Below are 13,747 nucleotides of genomic sequence, written 5' to 3' on the forward strand. Positions count from 1 at the left end.
TGCACAACATTTCTATGGTCCTGAGTATTTACTGGACACATTTATGTCATAATCTAAAAATAATAGTAATCCATTCAATCCTATTGTATTATTTAAAAATAATAATACTAAATTGTTTCCTTAGCTCACAAAGGCTTAATTCTCTTTGTAGTTGTTTAAATTATTACTTTAAAAGTGTATTTAAGCAAAGATATCAAAAAGATTAATTTGCAAAAAACATCACTATTTATTTTCAGTAGATTTAGAAAGTTGCTTAAATTAATATAAACCAAGACTTATCTGAAACTGAATGAGTATTCAGTATGAGGGTGACTACTACTATCTTCTCACAGTCCAAAGACATGCAGCATCAGTGGGGTTAGGTTAATTGATGATCTTTAAAGTAATAGTGTGTAAAATCTCACCACTAGATGTCTGTAGATTGCAGTCAAATGAATTCTGTTTTCTTACCCCTCCCAATCCAAGTGCATAATTGTAACTATGGTGGCTGCTATAATATGACAAACTTGTTTTAGTCAACCAATGGAGATCAGAAACTTAAAACTTAGACTGTACCATAATTTTAGTTTATAGTCGACTGTTGTTGTTTAGCTGGCTTATTGTCATCTGTCTGGACACAACAGGATTGCATGTCAAATCTGCTGACAAGAAGAAATTGTGACAATATGGTAAATGGTAAATGGCCTGTATTTGTATAGCACTTTTCTAGTCCTTAAGGACCCCAAAGCGCTTTACACAACCTGTCATCCACCCATTCACACACACATTCACACACATATCAGAAATAAATAAGCACATTTATCCATGTTTTCATGTGTTTTCAGTTCAGGAGATGGGGCTTGAGGATGCTTATTCTGTTGTCTCTTTTCTTTGTGTTCTTGCTTCTTTGGTGAAGGGGACCCCCTCTCAGATGATAAAACATAGATACTTCATATCTTGAATCTGAATTTACCTCCATGTTTTCTTCTCCTCCATCTTTGGTGTATAACCTGACCTGGACAAATCTACTTTTTTCACGTTTTTTTTAAATTTGTTTTTTGTATTTTTAATACAGAACGGAATTTTTTTTAATGTGTCAGTTCTTATTTAACCATTCCTAAACTCCTCCAGAAATAGTAAAATAAAAAGCAAACATAGATGTAGAACTATGGTTTTGAGATTAAAAGTGTTCTTGCTGGTTTTCCTACCTCCTATAAAGTAATATTGTCTTGTCTTTTGTCAGCATAAATAACATAGGTAAGAGAATTTTTATAAAGTCAACCCAAAGCATACATATATGTTTGTCCGACATGTTCAGAAAGAAAAAAAAAAAGAAGAAATCTTTGGCATAAATATGATGTACATGTTTAATCAGGTTACTTCCCTAAACAAAAGACAGAAAAGTACAGGGACATGAGACTAACTTGTCAACTCGTTATACTCTGACTCTCATGTCAGGCAAAAGACCAAAACATATCTGCATGTGTTTTATCCCAGCAGGGATAACCTTAAGCAATACAGAATTCCAGAGTCTCTGAATTTTTGTGTGCTGCCTGAAACTGTTTTCCTTTACATAAATAAAGACATTTGAACCATAAAGTTAGAAACTGATACATCATAATTCCTCAGAATGGTTGTTCACCAGCACGAGCTATTAATAATAACTTTTTTTTATTGCCTTCGTTTTACAAAATATGTTTTGATTTGAACTCAATCGACAAAGAACATCTTAAAACAAAATTGAATGTATTCTATTTTTATAAAAAAAACAAAAAAAACCCCGATGAATATCTCCAAATTTCAGGAGATGATTATCTTAACGTGGGGCAAGCTAGGCTCCTGGATTTGTCTCCCAGTCTGTTGTATCTAAAGCAAAAACAGAGGTAAAACAGCATGTAAAAGTGTGCAAGTGAGGTTTTAACATGGATTTTTGTGAAAGAATTCTTGTAAATGGTAAATGGCCTGTATTTATATAGCGCTTTGTAGCTGATGGTGTGTTTAATCTTAAGTGTTACCTGTCATTTTTGTTCCCTCTCTGGTCTCAGCTGGAACCCCAATCCCGTACTCATTTTCTCCTGTGACTCTAAAGAAATAGATTCCTCCCTCCTCCAGGTCGGACACCTTGTAAGACAATCGGCGACACTTGTCAGTAAGTCTTATCCATCCCGTTCTGCTGATGTCTCGTATGTCTAAAAGGTAGTTCTTCACGGGAGACCCTCCCTCATTCTCAGGAATGTCCCAGGTAACAGTGGCAGAGTTCTTAGTCACATCTTTAACTATTATATGAGCCGGGGGACCAGGTGAATCTAAAACCCTCACATTTAGGGTCAAAGAGGCAGATCCAGCAGCATTTTGCAGTTTGACAGTATATTTGCCAGAGTCATCACGTGTTGCTCGTTCCACTGTGATAGAGGTGGCAGAGCTCGTGGTGTTGATCATTCCTCTGACTCGCAGATCAACATCTGCTTTCTCCCATGACACACTGGGAACAGGTTTGCCTGTGAAAGGCACTGTCAATGTGAAGGAGCTGCCACATTTAACAGGCAGAGTCTTTCTCATCTCAGGGTTAATGTGAATCTCAGGCTTCTCCTCTCGCTCTGTAGCTACTTCGGGGTCTGTTTCTGGGCTAGGCTCACTAATACCAACTTTATTTATGGATCTGACAGTAAAAACATATGCTGTCCCCGATGTGAGTCCCTTTACTGTAAACTCTGTCCTATCTGTGTTCTGAACAGCAACAGTCCAGTCTTCTTCTGTTGATTTTCTGAATTCAACTTTGTACCCTGTAACTGCCGCTCCACCGTCAAACACCGGTTTGTTCCATGACAGAGTGATTGAAGATCTGGATGAATCAATTATAGTGGGCTTTACTGGAGGGGAAGGAAGAAACTTTGGATCCTCTGCCAAGGTGAGTGGGCATGGCAAACTTGGTTCACTTAGCCCAGCAGCATTCTCAGCAAAGACTCTGAATTCATACTCAGATCCCGGATGCAGACCAGAGGCTTTGACTCGTAGGTCATAGACTGGCTTCTTATTGACCCGGACCCAACGGATGCCCTGCTTCTCCCTTTTCTCTACAATGTAACCGCTGATGCGGCTGCCACCATCAGAGGCGGGCGTCTTCCAGCAAATAGTCATCGCTTCATTGGTTGCACTTGTGACCTCAACATCTGTTGGAGCAGATGGGATGGTAAAAGGATCCATGGCCTTGACTGGGTCACTTTCCAAAGTCTCACCCTCACCATATTTATTGACTGCCCTCACCCTAAACAGGTATTCATTTCCTTTGAGAAGTTTGGTTATCTTGCAAGTAGTTGACATCATGTCACCATACACAAGGGTCCAGGCAACACGGCTGGTTTCACATTTCTCAACAATGTAGTACATGATCTCCGCCCCACCAGTCTCATGAGGAGTTCCCCATGAGAGGGTGCACTTTTCTGCTGAAAGTCCAGAAACTTCAAGGGGTCCAGCAGGTGGACCAGGTCTGTCTAGTACTTTGCAGGTGATAGCCTTAGATGTGGTGCCCCCTGTATTCTGGAGAGTAAGAGTATACTGCCCAGAGTCTTTCCTAACACTTTCTCTGATAAGCAGAGAGGTATGCGTTTTTGTTGCGGTTATTTCAACTCGTCCTGTGGTGCCAATATTTCTACCATTCTTCAGCCAAAACACTGTAGGGTTGGGGCGGCCTGAGATGACAGCTTCTATTCTTAGGAGGTCTCCTGCTTTGACAACCACTACCTGTCGAAATTTGTCTTCCAAGATAATTTTGGGTGGCTCTACATTGTGCTGTGCTGTGACAGGTCCGGTTGTTTCAGAGGGTGGACTGAAGAGCTCCGCTGCATTCTTTGCAATAACACGAAAGTTGTACTGTTCACCCTCTGTAAGGCCAGTCACTTCAAAGAAGGTGTCCAATAAGTTTGTGAAGTTACACTTAAGCCAGCAACTATCGGGCAGTTCTTTGCGCTCAACAATGTAACCAGTTATTTTAGCGCCACCATCATATTCTGGCTTGTCCCACGAGAGAGTTACTGAAGTGTTAGTTATATTGGTGACAGTGAGGTTGCCTGGGGGGTCACACTGGTCTCTAGCTGCTACAGGATCAGATGGCTTGCTACAGGGTCCAACACCTGCCATATTCTCTGCACACACCCGGAACTCATATATAAGACCCTCCTCAACACTTGTCACCTTATACTGGTTTTCCGTCACTGGGCTTTTGTTCAATTTTTTCCACAGAATACTGCTTTGATCTTTGCATTCAATATGGTACCCAATAATAGGGCTGCCGCCATCACTCTCCGGTTTGCTCCAAGCAATGACCATAACAGACTTTGAGGCCTGCACAACATGAAGATTGGGTGGTGAGCCAGGTGGCTTGAAGGGATACTGAGCAACAACAGGCTCTGACTCAGTGAATTGGCTCTTTCCATAGCGATTCTCTGTAGCAACACGAAACTGGTATTCAGTGCCTTGTGTCAGACGGGAAATTTTGATTGATGTTCTTGCAACTGTAGCTGATACACTCTGCCATAATGTACTGCCTGTATCTCTTTTCTCAACAACATAATTAGTGATTTGACATCCACCAGTGTAATGTGGAGGCTGCCATGACAGAGACACAAAGTCAGCACTGACACCATCAACACTGAGGTCTGCTGGAGGACCAGGCCTTTCAAAAACATTAACAAATATTTGAGCAGAGGTGGTTCCAATGGAGTTGTTCAGGGTCACCTCATAAACACCAACATCTATCCTGGTTGCATCTTTGATAATGATCTGAGATGACGTGTCAGATGTGCTCACATTTACTCTGCTTGTCTCTTTCAGTGCATTGCCGTCTTTTTTCCAGGTTGCTGTTGGTGGTGGTACCCCTTTAAATGGAACATCGATCTTTAAATCATTTCCTGCCTTCACACTGAATGTGTTGGACAGCAGACTGATCATAGGCTCAGTACTGGTATCCTTTACTATCACAGGTGCCAGCAGGCATTTTGGCTCACTCTTTCCCTTCTCATTCACTGCGCACACTCTAAAGAAGTACTCTTTTCCTTTTGTCAGGCCATCAATAATTGCATCAAGCGCTTTACTCTCTGAACATTTTGTCCATGTGTCATCTCCCTTAGCTTGCATTTCTACAATATAACATGTGATTTTGCTTCCTCCATCATGGGCTGGCTTTTCCCAAGAGAGTCTTGCACTACTGCATGTGACATCGTTGAGTGTGATCTTGCCAGGAGGCAGGGGCACCTCAGAGACTTTAATAGCTTCCGTGGTTTCTGCTGGCAGCCCAGTGCCAAACTCATTCACAGCCAGGACACGAAAATAATAGAAGCATCCTTCCTGTAAATTGTCGATCTTATATGAATTCCTCATGCAGTTGCTAAAGACGCTTGTGAATGCTTTTCTAGTCTCCTCTCGCTTCTCTACAATGTAGTGCGAAATCTTTGCTCCTCCATCAATCAAAGGTGGCTCCCAAGAGATGGACACAGAATCCTTCTTTACATCCTTAACCTCCAAGTTTGTTGGTGCACTGGGAGAGTCCAGAACTTTTACATTGATGAATGCTGACTTGGAGCCACAGCAGTTCGAAGCCGTCAACACATACTTCCCAGTATCATTTCTGTTGACATTTTCAATGAGTAGCACAGTATAGGAGCTTGTTACCTCGATCTGAGCACGCTCACTGAGGGTGTCACCTTCCTTTGACCATTTAACCTCAGGCTCTGGCCTTCCTCTGATGGTAACAAAGAGATGTAAAGTGGAACAGACTCGAACGCTGACAATCTTCCTCAAGGCAGCGTCCAGCTCAATCTCTGGTGCCTCTACTTTTTCGGCTGCAACCACAGACCCAGGTAGATCCACATGGTCTCCGACACCAGCAGCATTTATGGCGCGAATACGAAAATTGTACTCTGCATTTTCTCTCAGTCTTTTCACAGTGTAATTTGTGTCCTCTACACCTGCGCTTGGTGTGCATGTAATCCACTCATCATCTGTTGCTTCTTTCATCTCTACTACATATCCACTGATGGTGGCTCCTCCATCATAGATTGGTTTTGACCAAGTCAGAGACACAGTACTGCTAGAATAGTCTGTCATTTTGGGGTTGGTTGGTGGACCAGGCGGGTAAGTAGCTTCACATACTTTTATATATTCACTTGGATCACTGGGAGCACCCACACCAGCTGCGTTTTCTGCAAGTATTCTAAACTGGTAGTAATGCCCCTCTGTGAGCCCAGTACATCGGAAACGCAAATCATTTAGTCTTCTCTTGTTGCATTTAGTCCACCTGACACCCTCTTTGTCAAGTTTCTCCACAATGAAGCCATCAATCTCTGAACCTCCATCAGTCTCAGGCCTTTCCCATGTTAATGTTACCGAGTCACCGGTCACAGCTGTAGCTATAGGTGTAGAAGGTGCACTTGGTGGTGTGAAAGGATTTTGTGCAATTAAGGGGTCTGATTCCAAAAATTCACCAACACCATATTTGTTCACGGCAGCAATTCTGAATACATATTCTTTGCCAGGTACCAGTTTTGTTACTTTGTAACTGAGAGCTTCAACATGAGCTTCAACTCCTGTCCATGTAACACGACTGGTCTCCCTTTTTTCAATGATGTAATGAGAAACAGTTGCACCTCCATCATTTAAGGGGGGATTCCAGTGAAGACTGCATTTCTCTGCACTGATAACTTTTACCTTCAGTTGTCCATCAGGAGGACCAGGTCTATCCAGGACCTTCAAATTTACTGGGACAGAAGTAGTTCCACCAATGTTAGTGAGGCTTAAGAGAAAGTGTCCCCCATCTGCTCGTGTACAGTCCCTGATAGTCAGGGTTGTATGTGTGAGAGTGGTTTTGATCTCCATTCTTGGTGTGACTTTGTCGATTTCTCTTCCTTCTTTCAACCATGTTACTGCTGGAAGAGGCTTTCCAAAGTAATCAGCTTCAATGACGAATGTCTCTCCAGCCTGAACAACTGTAGTACTCTTGAACTTGGGATCAACTGATGCTGTGGGTCCTTCAATAACATCCTGTGCAATGATGGTTACACATTCTGAAGGTGGACTCCAAACACCAGCCCCATTCTTAGCAGTTACTCTAAATTCATAACTTTGTCCTCCTGTCAGACATGTGACTGTGAACTGATCCTCAATAACATTTGTAAAGTTTGCCTTCATCCACCTGCCATCTGGGAGCTCCTTTTTTTCTACTACATAGCCTGTAATACTGCTTCCACCATCATATTTGGGCTTTGCCCACTGGAGTGTAATGTTCTCTCTCGTAATGACAACGGCTTCAGGTTTACCAGGTGGATCACAGGGGTCTCTTGCCACATAGCATTCTGATATCCTGCTAGATGGGCTGAGCCCTGCAATATTTTCAGCAAAGGCTCTGAATTCATATTCAATACCTTCTTCAAGCCCACTTGTTTTGAAGCGAGCATCCGGTATAACAAATTTGTTAAGTTTGGTCCATAAAATGCTGTTCTTTTCTTTGCGTTCAAGGTGATAGCCAATGACAGGACTGCCTCCATCTCTGACTGGAGGCTCCCATTCAACCACCATGCTGTACTTTGTAACAGTGGAAACAAAGGGGGTGCCCGGGGCAGCAGGAACACTGAATGGATATTGTGCAACTACAATGGGTGATGTGATTGCAGTACTTTTTCCATATCTATTTTCTGCAAACACTCTGAATTGGTATTCACTTCCTGTCTTCAACTTGGTAACTTTGATTGTGGTTCTTACTGTAGTTGCAGAAACAGTCTGCCACTCCATACTTGTAGATTCCCGTTTCTCCACTACATAGTTGTCTAGTTGACAGCCTCCTGTGTATTCAGGTGGCTCCCAAGAGATGGTAACATAGTCTGAACTGACTTCATCAATCGTGACAGGTCCCGTGGGAGGGTCTGGCTTTTCAAGAACAACCACGGTGATTTCCCCTGTATATTTTCCAGCACTGTTGGCTGCAGTGACACAGTACTGACCAGAGTGCTCCCTGATAGCATGTCTGATATGAAGGACTGTTAATGACGGTGTGGTTGAAATCTCTAGCCTTGATGTTTCTTTTACTCCCTGGCCATCTTTTTTCCATTCAACTTTTGGTGCTGGGTTCCCCAAGACTGGGACCTCTACTTTTAACTCTTCACCATTCTTGACAGTGAATGTTGTAAAAGTAATCTGGAGTTTTGGCTTAATAGCATTTTCCTTATCTGTGATGGGGGTGGGTTGGACATTTGGGCTGATTTCTCCATTTTCTGCAGCAGAAGAAGGCTGGCCTGTAGTGCAGAATAACAAGCTATAATTACAATTTATATATATATATATATATGACTTGAAATGACATAGGTATCTCCTAAAAGATAATAAGACGATGTACAAGAGGCATCATTGGCATATTTCTCAGCTTTTATGTACAATTTGTATTGTACATTGAAGAAATGACAAAAATATATGTCTGAGGATTTTCTAAAACTAATCTACTGCTTTTACACTGTTAAAAACTAACACTGTGCTAGTTATTTAAGCTTATCTAAGGCATTTTAATCAACATATGAAACAAACTGATCTTGGGAGAAGCATCCTTCTTTTATATACTTCAATACAAAGACATGTTAATGGAATTTATTATTAATAATTTGTTGAACATTTTCTAACTTAACTTTATAACAAAGTACGAATACATGCAATCTATGCACCGCAGAGACAGGATGAATGTGCAACATACCTTCAACAATAACAGTGGAGGGTGACTGGGAAACCTCAGTATCCCGTGTCATGTCTATATTTAGAACGTGAGCTTCATCTTCTGCTTTCTTTCCTATCTACAAGAGAGAGGGGTAACTTTTAATGTTAGTGAAAATGAGATTAAATATATACATTTAAATAGGAAAATACATTTTACCTTGTTCCAAGATTATAATATTGATTTGGTTATTTGGTGGCTTAAAGTCTGTATTAAATTTGTTAAAGAAAGCCCTCTGAGTGAGTTTTAAACAAGAATAGAAAGTAGGCCATCTTGCTGAGTGAGATGTGTGTAACCGAAACACTTGAAGGTGTTAAAAATAACTACAGACATGGCCAACCAGACTGCCAACTGCTCTGACGAACACATTAAAGCTGTATTATTATTTAAGTCTTAAGGCTCCCATTTAACATGCAAACAACAACATGCACAGAAAAAAACAACTCAACTAAAAGGACATTTGAAGATCCCTAAATGCTTTCTGTACTATATTACAAAGACGTTTAAGATGACTTTCTTACCTCATTCTTGTTTTCTTCCATTGTTTCTCTTAGTTAAACTGAAAATTTAGATCCCTTGTTAATCAGTTTGTTGGTAAAGATGCCCAAAGTGCTGTGAGCCCCAAACGTTTAGGACACAGATACACAACTCTGCCAATCACTGCCTGCTTTATCTGCAAAAGCATTCAGTGACTAAAATAAGCATGGCGGTGGATTGGCCAGCTGCTCATTCTTTCAAAATTAGTTTAGCCTGCATGGCTCAGCTAGAGATAAATGGAAAACGTCTCATCACTTAAATATTGTCCACGTACCATTCCTGTTATAAGAGGGTTTTCCCTGTAACTTCATATTTAGGTATTAATACACACCTACAGGCAGGCAAAGAAAAGCTTAATAATCTTATTTTACTGACCTTTTCAATGTTCGTGACTGATAAATATTGTGGGTGTTTGACACTTTTTTTGGCTTCAGCTAAGATTTTTGTTGGATTAGAAATGAGTACAGTTCAGTTTGAACAGTTTGGAGACAAATTTAGAGAAGCAAGGCTGACATAGTTTGGAAATGTGTAGAGGAGGGTTGTACTGGACAAAGGATATTGAATATGGAGCTTCCAGGCAGGAGGAGAAAAGAAAGACCAGAGGGGAGGTACATATATGTAGTCAAACAGCACATAGGGCTGGTATGACAGAATATGATTCTAGAGATAGAATGAGATGGAAGCAGGTGATCTGCTATACCGACCACAAAGGGAGCAGCCAAAAAAGAAGTATTAAAAAGGAAGAGGAAGCTTTAAACTTGGGTGTGCCAGGGAAAGTTTTAGATCCATTCTATTAAAGGTGTAGTGTGTAGAATATCACCACTAGATGTCAATAGATTGCAGATTGCAATCAACTGAGTTCTGTCTTCTTAACCATCCCAATTTAAGTGCATAATCCTAGCTATGGTGGCTGCTGTAGTGAGTGTAGGCTGTCAGTCCACTGTTTACCTTAGCTGTAAATATATGTCCATATCTATTTACTCTGGAGGAGGCTGTAAAACTGAAAGCTGATGTGAGCTGATGAGTCAGTGAAGCTCACTTCTGCCTGATGACAGCATTGCTGAGGTGAGTTGCTTAGGATATCCTGAACTTCCTGTCGGTAAGTGCTGCAGTTTTTTTGCTGTTGATAGCTGCCGTCAACTGGCGTTATTGAAACTTTCTTTGAAGTGGATCTAACATTGTTGGACTCAAACACACAGCAAATAAACTCTAGTATGATGTGAAAATGTAATCAAACTGTTTAATAGAGGGAAAGAATTATTTTTTGGACACCTGAACCTAAAATTATCTGGCATAATGTTGGGTCATCATAACCAGCTGGTTGTTTAGCTGGCTCGTTGTTAGCTGTCCAGAGATGGGACAGTCGTACGTATGATCTGGTGACAATAAGAAATTGGGACAATATTAGGACTAAACAAGCATGTTTTCATGTATTAGAGGGATGACTTCAGTTTCGGAGATGAAGCTGGAGATGAGAAGGAACTGGTTGAGGTGGAAATGTGGAAGGAGGCATAGGAGTGGTGGAGGAGGAGGCAGATGAATGGGTTAACCTTATATGTGGCTGGTCTCTAACCACATACATAAAATTTGATTAGGCAGAATTGTGATGTCCATCTTGACCAAGAGGGCGGGCCATATACAAATAGCATAAACAAAAAAATAACATCAAATGTGTTTTTAAAAAAAAGTCAAATTGAGTCAACCCCTTAAAGGAGTGCCAAAGGCTTTAGCAAATAAATATGTTTTATAAACAGTTGTAAACTCGGGGCAGATCATTCCACAGTGATCTGCCAGTCCAAAGACATGCAGTTAATGGGGTAAGGTTAGTTGATAATTCTAGATTGCCCTCTGATCTGAATGTGAGTGTGGATGGTTGTCTGTCTCTATGTGTTAGTACCGTGGCTCTCGCCCTATGGTAGCTGGGATACAATTGGTAACAGAGAATGGAGAATATAAAAAAATGCACCGTTGATAGCTGAAGAAATCTATTTTTGTTGTTCTTTATAAAAACAAAAAATTGAATAGCCTATATTCACTGTTCCTTTAAATGAACAAGAGACACCTTGAGAAAAGGGCTTGTTTTACGTTAAACTTGCATGCATTTTTTAGTATGTTTTCCATTTGGGCATAAAATCCACAGATTTCTTTTCAGTAATGCAAAAATCACTTTGTCAGTAGTCTAAAAATACATTACAGTGGTACTAGCATAAAAATACAAATGTTAATACTATTATTTTAATGCTATATTAATATACTAAACTAACTAAACTAATTTGAAATGAGCGCTTTAGGTCTATGATTAGCTTCACAGAATCTTTTATTCTGAAACAAGGAGCCGGAAATGCACTAATACACACCAGCGAAGAAGAGCACGAAGCTAGCTTGCCAAGCTAACCGGTTGTAGACATCTGATTGAAGATGTAAACATGTATAAACCTTTCGATTGAATGGGAAAAATATTTAACCGTGTTGTTAACAGGCGTTTTAGCTGCTGTCGGTTTGTGATTTGACACGGTGTCAAATGTGAAGAGGTAAGGTCACTGTAAAATTCAATTCAATCATGCATGAATCATTAAAAGCCGTCCATTGAATGAAGTAAAATTGCTCTGTGAGGTGAATAGCAGGCTATACTGCCTCAGACACTAGTTTGATACCAGTGCACTGTCTGATAATAAAGCTGGAACTTTGTTCAAACTTTCCGCATGAAAATTACTTAATTAAGCCTCTGAGAACTGAACTTTTTGAAAGTTATACAATCACTTGTTTTAGCGTCCAGATGTTAATGTTTTTTCTAGTTTTCTTGTGTAACTATAGGTATTTCTATAGGTTTTTTGTTGGCATTGCCGGTGAAACAAACGTTATTTGCCAAATTATTGATATGACGTAAACTAAACATGCATACACGTGTCTGCCTGACCTAAATGACCGACCTCAGTGACTGTTATCAAATGTAATTCCTCTTGTTTCACTCATCAACAGATTCCAACATGTCCATCCAGTTTGTGTATAGCCATCAGCACTTCGTCACTGATGTGTATCGGATCAGTGGAAACAATTCCGCTAAAAACTCTGCATCAACAAAGTTTGACACCGCCATCCAAGGCGGCTGGGCAGACAGGATGGCACGGGGCATATTTCGCTACCATCTGGGGGATTTAAAAACGCGGGTCCTGCTGGGTTCTCATGGCTACGTGGCTCAGCTGAATATCCAAAGAGGAATAGAGAGAAGAAAGCCACAGGAGATCATGAGCATTAAGCAGGAGTTTAATGCCAAGCAGTTTAACTTTAACAAAATTAAACACGATGAAATCATATTTGAGATGATAAAGGACAAAAAAGGAGGTACACCTTTGACTAACAATGCAGAGTGTCCTCAACCCCAGAAGATGGTTGTGTTGGTCAATGTTAGCCCTCTAGAGTTTGGACATTGTCTCTTTGTCCCAGATCCTGCTCACTGTCGCCCACAGATCCTGACAAAGTTTGCAATCCATGTCGGCATTGAAGCTGTGCTTCTGAGCTCTGATCCCGGTTTCCGTGTGGGGTTCAACAGTCTGGGAGCATTTGCATCTGTCAATCATTTACACCTCCATGGATATTACCTAGACCATCCCCTCAAGATAGAGTCTAAGCCAGTTAAACCTTTATGTCCTGAAAAGGGATTTTATCGAATTTTGGATTTCCCGGCAGGCTTTTTGTTTTATGCAGAATCAGAGGAGGTGGAGAAAGTGGCCCAAACTATCTGTGAAGTCACAGATTTTCTTGTGAATGATAATATTGCTCATAACCTCTTTTTGACTAGAGGAAGCCCGCCGTGTGTTCAAACGCAAGGTGAAAAGGATTTCTGTTCAAGAAAAGGTGTTCGCGTTGCTGTGTGGCCCAGAATATCCTGCTTCGGTGCCAAAGAGGAGTCTGCCTTTAATGTTGCTCTATGTGAACTGGCTGGACATTTACCCTTTAAGAGCAAAAAGGACTTTGAGCGCATGACAGAGAAAGATGTCGTTGATGTAATCCAGAGCTATCTTTTGCCTGAAGATGAGTTTCATCAGCTGGAACAGCAGCTTACTGAACATTTATTGTGTTCATAATGTGCGGTAATTTTCATCAACTTACAGCTGGGCTGGAAGGGTCTTAGACTTTTGATGGCATAAATGGATGAATCTGGCCTCTGGATTTTGAATTAAATTGTAAAAACTGCAATACTGTACTGAATGTGTGTCAGAATCTTCCCTGTACAATGAAAGAGATTACACATGTTGAGATTTATGATATTTACAAGATAAAATGTGCTTTAATTGGTTAATGAATGTGTTTTAGCAAAACTGATATCAAATCAAATGTGACTAAAGAATGGAGTTTTGTGTCTGTCTGTTTAATGAATTGCTGTTCTTAGCCAAGTTTAATCGGGTCAGGAGAAGCTCGGGTGTGGTGGCACAGAGCGATTGTGAATGCTATTTGTTACATGTGAGCATTTTATGTTTGGTG

General features: G+C 40.7%; 2 protein-coding genes across 3 annotated transcripts; one reads left to right on the top strand and one right to left on the bottom strand.

Moving 5' to 3' along the window:
• Positions 1 to 1,707: 1,707 nt before the first annotated feature.
• On the bottom strand, positions 1,708 to 9,387 carry LOC146569467 (titin-like). The gene is made up of 4 exons (XM_085281790.1): positions 9,250 to 9,387; positions 8,711 to 8,807; positions 1,995 to 8,261; positions 1,708 to 1,845 (listed from the first exon to the last, which is right to left on the bottom strand). Exons 1-4 carry the CDS (start codon positions 9,268 to 9,270, stop codon positions 1,811 to 1,813), a joined length of 6,420 nt encoding a protein of 2,139 aa, XP_085137916.1. The 5' UTR covers positions 9,271 to 9,387; the 3' UTR covers positions 1,708 to 1,810.
• gdpgp1 (GDP-D-glucose phosphorylase 1) lies at positions 9,377 to 13,627 on the top strand. Of its 2 annotated transcripts, none has more exons than XM_085281794.1 (2): positions 9,377 to 10,330; positions 12,245 to 13,627. In XM_085281794.1, exon 2 carries the CDS (start codon positions 12,253 to 12,255, stop codon positions 13,348 to 13,350), a length of 1,098 nt encoding a protein of 365 aa, XP_085137920.1. In that variant the 5' UTR covers positions 9,377 to 10,330; positions 12,245 to 12,252; the 3' UTR covers positions 13,351 to 13,627. The 2 variants fall into 2 exon arrangements, with proteins under 2 accessions (XP_085137920.1, XP_085137919.1); XM_085281793.1 differs by lacking the exon at positions 9,377 to 10,330 and adding an exon at positions 10,337 to 11,796.
• The last annotated feature ends 120 nt before the right edge of the window (positions 13,628 to 13,747 follow it).

The sequence above is a fragment of the Mchenga conophoros genome, linkage group LG7 (genome assembly GCF_057382185.1).
Source record: "Mchenga conophoros isolate Kocher_MC1m ecotype Shallow Benthic linkage group LG7, M_conophoros_male_GT1.1, whole genome shotgun sequence".
NCBI lineage: Eukaryota > Metazoa > Chordata > Actinopteri > Cichliformes > Cichlidae > Mchenga > Mchenga conophoros.